Source organism: Garra rufa, chromosome 4, assembly GCF_049309525.1.
Source record: "Garra rufa chromosome 4, GarRuf1.0, whole genome shotgun sequence".
NCBI classification, from domain to species: Eukaryota; Metazoa; Chordata; class Actinopteri; order Cypriniformes; family Cyprinidae; genus Garra; species Garra rufa.
The window spans coordinates 4,321,898-4,329,075 of NC_133364.1; the positions used below are offsets into that span (position 1 = coordinate 4,321,898).

At 36.5% G+C, this 7,178-nt stretch overlaps 1 protein-coding gene across 1 annotated transcript; it reads right to left on the reverse strand.

Annotated features, from left to right (window-relative positions):
* Positions 1-1,934: 1,934 nt before the first annotated feature.
* On the reverse strand, positions 1,935-4,928 carry phlda1 (pleckstrin homology-like domain, family A, member 1). The gene has a single exon (XM_073838309.1). The coding sequence runs from the start codon at positions 4,788-4,790 to the stop codon at positions 4,353-4,355; it is 438 nt and encodes a 145-aa protein (XP_073694410.1). The 5' UTR covers positions 4,791-4,928; the 3' UTR covers positions 1,935-4,352.
* Between the last annotated feature and the right edge of the window lie 2,250 nt (positions 4,929-7,178).

Sequence of the window (7,178 nt, forward strand, 5' to 3'; positions counted from 1 at the left end):
GAGTGACGAACGGATGTGGTTAGTAAACACATGAGCTCAGCGTCTATAAGAGTGACAATCCTGGCACACAACTCAGATTACAGAGGTGTACAATCATAAAAATAGACACTCAGGGTGTGTACCCGCTGGACAAAGAGTGAGTCAGTCTGCCGTTTTTACACACAGGCTCCCATAATGCCCTGCGAGGCCTTTGAAAGAATCCCAGCCATGCGACTGAAACACACATGCATCTGTCAGCATGACTTCATATGCACCTTCTGCTGATCACGTCCCAAATCGACACAGGAACCATTACATGACACTAAAGTAGAGCTCCGGTGTGATGTAATGAAGCGTCCTCGTCTATAAAGGTCGTGTGTATCCAATAACACGCATCCTTCACAGTGGCCCTCTTCTGATTTAGCGTCCGGGTTTTAATTAAGTTAGCCGTGTGCGTCGGAGCCAGAGATGCGCGGACGACACTTCATCTTACTGACAGATCTGACAGTGAAATATTATTCTAGGAAACGGCTTACACTTATAGCTCAGGGAGACGGGCGAGTGATTCGCAGAGGAGACACGAGACACGCTGGAAACGTGAACGATGAGGCCTGAGAAAACGTAGTGCGACACAATGCAAATGTGATTTGCATTTTCAGCAACGCTGGAAGCACAAACGGTTGCCTTCTACGACTCACTTTCAAGTCAGCATAGGACAAACGCAGCATTGGATCACTTGCTGACCAATGGAAGTGAATGGGTGCCGTCAGAACGAGAGTCCAAACAGCTGATAAAAACATCACAATAATCCACACAGTTTGTTACAAACACACAGCTTTTGGCTTCACAAGATGTTAATTAATGGATTGGTGTGATGTTTTTATCAGCTGTTTGGATCAATGGGTCCTCTGCAGCGAATGGGTGCCGTCAGAATGAGAGTCTGAACTGATGATAAAAACATTACAATAATCCACAAGTAATCCACAACACTCCAGTCCATCAGTTAATGTCTTGAGAAGCCAAAAGCTGTTTGTAAAAAAAAAAAAAAAAAAAAAATCTACCATTAAAACAATTTAACTCCAAACTTCACTTCTCGACAAAATACGAATCCATAAGTGAAAGAAGTCCATCATCTGTTGCCTTCTCACATCAAAAATGATTACTTATGGATTATTGTGATGTTTTTATCAGCTGTTTGGGTCAATGGGTCCTCTGCAGTCAACATAGGACAAATGCAGCATTCGATCACTTGCTCACCAATAGATGTGAATGGGTGCCGTCAGAATGAGAGTCCAAACAGCTGATAAAAACATTACAATATTCCACAAGTAATCCACACCACTCCAGTCCATCAATTAACATCTTGAGAAGACAAAAGCTGTGTGTTTGTAAGAAACAAATCCATTAAGATGTTTTGAAGTTCAAACAGTTGCTTCTGGCTAAAATATGAGTCCATAATCCGTAACAACGCTTCCTCCAGTGAAAAAAGTCCATATCCTGTTGTCCTGTCACATCAAAATCCAGCCACATATTTGTTTAGAGACTGTTTTTGCTTGTAAATGTTGTTTGATCTGTGCAGATTTCTTTCCTGATTCAGAAAAGACAACTTTACGGACTCATATTTCAGCCAGAAGTGACGGTTTGAAGTTAAAAACAGCTTAATAATGCATTTGTTTGTTACAAACACACAGCGTTTGTCTTCTCAAGATGTTAATTGATGGACTGGAGTGGTGTGGATTACTTGTGGATGTTTTTATCAGCTTTTTGGACTCTCATTCTGACGGCACCCATTCACATCCATTGGTAAGCAAGAGATGCAATGCTGCATTTCTCCAAACCTGATGAAGAAACAAACTCATCTACATCTTGCATGGTCATTTTTGGCCAAACTATTCTTTTAAAATACTAACAAAATCCCTAAAAACACCACACTAAGCAAAGACAAAGATGCAAGGTTCATTTGAAATGGAATGTATATTTCAAAAGTATGAAAGTGGCATTCACATCAGCTCAAGAAACACCATTTTCACACAAGCAAACATCAGCTCAATCACACGCAAGGACTCGACAGCAGAGCATCGGGACGTTTCTGATGAATCAACAAAATCGGGTTGAGCTCTGTCACCCTGCATTTGACTGAGAAGAGATTTATGCAGCACGCTCAGTCAGGATAGAAACCAGGATTCATTTGGTGGGAGATTTATCACTTCCATTGCATCAAATACTACGTCCACACTGACTGAGGTGGATTGCAATGATCAGACCTTAACAAAATACTAGTTACGTCATGTCAACATGATGTCGATGCATCCAATAAAACATTGACACTCTTTGGTTTGAATAACAAAAAGCAGTTGGTCAAATAAGAATAGTCCATCCAAACCAGTTACACAAACAAGAAAATGCAAATCAAAGCTTATTCTGAAATGCATACGTCTACTTCAACAAACATAACCCAATATTCAGATATGCAAATGACCGGTTACAAAAAATATGTACAAATAAATACATGAAACGCTGTGCATCTCCAGTGAGAGACTCTGCAGGTTTCCAGTCTCTTTAAAATCCCTGCACACGTGCATGCAGACTGCGATCTGGACCGTAACAAATTGGCCTTTCAAGTCTCCTGGAAGATATCGATTACATGTCCGGACCTGCACAAAATTGACAAATGCAACTGTGCTTAAATGGAAAGTGATGGTGGCGTTTCTGTTCCGAGCCAGACGAACGATGACGCACTGAAGGCATTTCACATTTATAACCCATCAACGTGTAAGGGAGACCGGGGCTAGTTGTCACACCTTGTACTTCAGACATTTTTCATCTCAGTCAATGTTTATGAAGTCTTTGTGACAAAAATCATATGAACATGTTCTTGTCTAGAAAATAGTTCATTGAATGCATATTCCGGGGCATGTTGTCACAATGGGAACGTTGTATTTTTTGACACTGATTTAAGGAAAAATAAAAAATAAAATTTAATTATTTGTAATTATTTTTATTTTTTTGTAAAAACAGAAATAAAAATTACAAAAAATCTCTTATAATCTAATAATAATTAAAGCAAAACAATTTTTAAAAAAGAGCCAAAAAAATAGGTTTAAAAATTGACATTTTGTGACAAGTTGCCCCAATCTGACATTTGTTTATATATATATTAATTATATTTTTTTTTGTTTGTTTGTTAAATAGAAAACAAATGTACAAAATAATTAAATTAAATTATATAAAACAATTAATAACAGCCAAAAAAAAAAAAAAACAAATGTGACAACTTGCCCCAACCTGACATTTTTAGACAGTTCTGCAATAACTGGGACATTTTTCGCAGTCATCTCAATGGCAAATGTTTCAGTTAAAAAAAAAATTAAAGGAAAACAATTTAAGAAAGAGCCAGAAAAAACTGCAAAAGTTTTAAAATGACAACATTATGATGTGACAACTTGCCCCAATCTGACCTTTTTGGACAATACCCTTGTCCTGAAAAGACTATTTCAATTCTACCTTCATTAGTAGTTAAATCAGCATATCTAAATGGCAAAAGCGTCACAATAAAAAAAGAATTTTTTTTTTTTTTTTTTAAATAGAGAGAAAAAAAAAGCAAAACTTTAAAAAGAAATTATGATGTGACAAAGACAACTTGCCCCAATCTGACATTTTTGTAAAATACTCTTGTACTTAAAGTACAACAAAAAAAAAAAAGTTATTTTTATAAAATAAAATAATAAAGCAAAACAATTCAAGAGCGAGCCAAAAAAAAAAACAAAAAAAACGCAAAAGTTTTAAAATGACAAATTAACAATTTGACATTTTTGGAAAATATTCTTGTCCTGAAAAATCCTGACAATTGAGTTAATTCTGGATAACTGGGACATTTTTCCCCAGTCATCTTAATAGCAAATGTGTCCCAATTGACCTAAATCCACCCCCTATATATTTAATTCCTCCTTTAATATGCCATTGAGGTTTTACAGTTTACCAAACACCCATTGCCCCCCAAAAAACATTATAATTGTCATTTAAAGGGCATCATTCACAAAACCGATCCCGATTTAAGTCTGCTTTATAGTATATGCTTGAAAGCAGCACGCGTAACCAATACAAACGGACGTTTGCCTCTGAACGTCACTGTGACAACTTGCCCCGGAGCCCCGTACAGTCTCTAAAGAGATATTCCCGGTGGTAATTCATCCGTGATGTCTTTCAATGCGTGAAAAGCGTCCGTGCGCGCGTCCAAGTGCACAAGGTGACACTAAAATAAAGCGCCGTAATGCGCATCCAGCCCGCTTGTTACGCGCGGGGGAACGTCCGTTGATGTCGAGCCCACAGCCCAGCACCGGACGGGGCTCCACCGCGGCTCTCCGGCGACCGTCCTACTGCGCGTTTCGGATCATCTTCTGCGCGGAGACCACGAGCAGCTGCTGCTTCTGTCGGCTGGACTTGACAGCCAGGATCGCCTGGCGGTTCTTGTACTGGACCATCTGGAGCGTGATCTCCGCGTTCCAGCCCTCGTCCTGCGGGCACCTGAAGTCGATCTCGCGGCCCTCCGACATGACCACCGTGAAGTACACGTACTTCCCCTTGCGCTCCACGCAGTCCACCGTCTTCATGTTGGCGAAGTGCAGCTCCTTCACCTTGCAGCCGGTGTCGTGGTGGTGCTGGTGGTGTTTGGGCGGGTGAAGCATCAGTCCATCCTCGGTCAGCACGCAGCGCTTCTTCTTCCACAGCTGCAGCAAACCGTCGCTGCGCTTCTCCAGCGCGCCCTCCTTCAGCACACGCGCGCCGCCGCCGCCGCCACCGGACTCCAGCATCGCCTCCGATCGCGCATCAAACGCTCCGGGTTTGGGATTGAGGGGTGGGTGGGTATGCGGGCAAGCGGACGGATGGATGGATGAATGGATGGAGGTCCCGGGTCTGCGAAGACTGTGATGATCGGGACGGAGCGCGCACAGGGGTTTTCTCTCACGCGCGGACCGCCCACTGCATGAGTGAAGCACGCGCGCTCAACTCGGCAACATCAGCGCACACACATACGTGTACGCGCACACACGCGCTCGAGTTCATCACGGACCGTCTACGGTGCCAAATAAGGCACCTACCTAGACAGCACTTTAGGAACCAGTCTTATTCCAAGATGACATTGAAAATCGGAAAGAGTAACACTATATAAATTCATTAAATATTACGATTTTAAAGTAAAATCTGAATTATATATAAAACAAAATATTTTTTAAAAAATACCAAAATGTAATATAAAAATATATACAATAAAAAAAACAAAAAAAAAACTGTTTGAACCAAACTAAATTGAAAAGGTTCCTTTTTCAGATTTAGTTGGACGCGGATGAGATCGGAAGCCACACCTACAAATTTACAAATAGCCACGCCCACTCTTACAAAATATTCGAATTTACTGAAATAAAATATTTAAATAACAATATTCCAGCTAGTTGCCTAAGCAACATCTCAATTATTGAAATTAATGTACTAAAATAACTTTAAAACTAATACAAATACCAAAATACAAAAAGGCTGTAATTATCTACAATTAAAACTGCAAATATAAGATACTTAAAACATTAGCTCTGAGCTCATTGAAATCACTAGTAATAATAAAAACATCCCATATTAACAAGACTTGTTGCAAAACTCTTAATGCATCACTTGTTTATTAATGTTTATTAAAATTAATATTGCATCTTCTACCGCAACACTTTTGCAATGCTTGTTTAAATGATTAAATAACACATCCTTTTAATATTAAATTAATATTGCATCTTCTACCACAACACTTTTGCAATGCTTGTTTAAATGATTAAATAACACATCCTTTTAATATTAAATATTGCATCTTCTACCACAACACTTTTGCAATGCTTGCTTAAATTAAATAATGCACCCTTTTAATATTAAATTAATATTGCATCTTTTACCGCAACACTTTTGCAATGTTTGTTTAAATAAATAATGCATCCTTTTAATATTAAATTAATATTGCATCTTCTACCGCAACACTTTTGCAATGCTTGTTTAAATGATTAAATAATGCATGCTTTTAATATTAAATTAATATTGCACCTATCATGGTTCAAAAATAAATAAATAATGGACAAGTGCAAAAGGTGGATAAAATCCAATTAACTGAAATAAAATATTTAAATAATATTCCAGCTAGCTGCCCAGGCAACATCTCTATTAAAATTAATGTAATCCCATATTAACAAGACTTGTTGCAAAACTCTTAATGCATCACTTAAATGTTAATTCATATTAACATGGCATGTTCTATCATGAGTTCAAAAATAAGTAAAACTTAAAGTAAATAACTAAAAACCATTATGGACAAAAATAATAGAATTGCTGTCATTTTATCTAAAATTAAAATGAAACAAAAGAATCTAAACAATAGAAACTACAATAGTAGTTCATTGAAGCTAAAACACTAGTAAATAAACACTTAAAAAGATTTTTTTTTTTTCAATAAAATGTAACACTTTTGCTATGCAAACTAATATTGCATCTCCTATTATGAGTCCAAAAATAAATACAATTAAATAAAATTAAAATAAACAAAGGACAAGTGCAAATGAGTTGGATAAAATCTAATTAACTGAAATAAAATACTTAATAATTGATGTTGCTAGGGCAACTATCTGGAATATTAATTTAATTTTAAAAATAACTCTAAATGTCAAAAAAAATAAACATAAATGGACAAGTGCAATGTGGATAATAAAAATTATGAAAAATTCTAAACAATAGAAACTACAATAGTAGTTAAAGCTAAAATACTAGTAAATAAAAACTTAAGATTAAAAGATTAAAAAAAATAATAATAAAATGTAACACTTTTGCAATGCAAATTAATATTGCATCTCCTATGAGTCCAAAAATAAATACAATTAAATAAAATTAAAATAATGTAACAATGGACAAGTGTAAATGAGTTGGATAAAATCTAATTAACTGAAACAAAATACTTAATATTCCAGATAGTTGCCCAAGCAACAGCAATTAAAATTAATTTAATTTTAAAAATAACTCCAAAAATATCAAAAAATAAACAAACATACATAAATGGACGAGTGCAATGTGATTAAAAAAATTAAAGATTCTAAACAATAGAAGTTCATTGAAGCTAAAACACTAGTAAATAACTGAAGATAAAAAAAATTAAAAATTATTAAAAAAAGTACCAC

Coding starts and splice junctions, on each gene's coding strand:
- phlda1 (XM_073838309.1), bottom strand. CDS start 4,790: ATGCTGGAGTCCGGTGGCGGCGGCGGCGGCGCGCGTGTGCTGAAGGAG.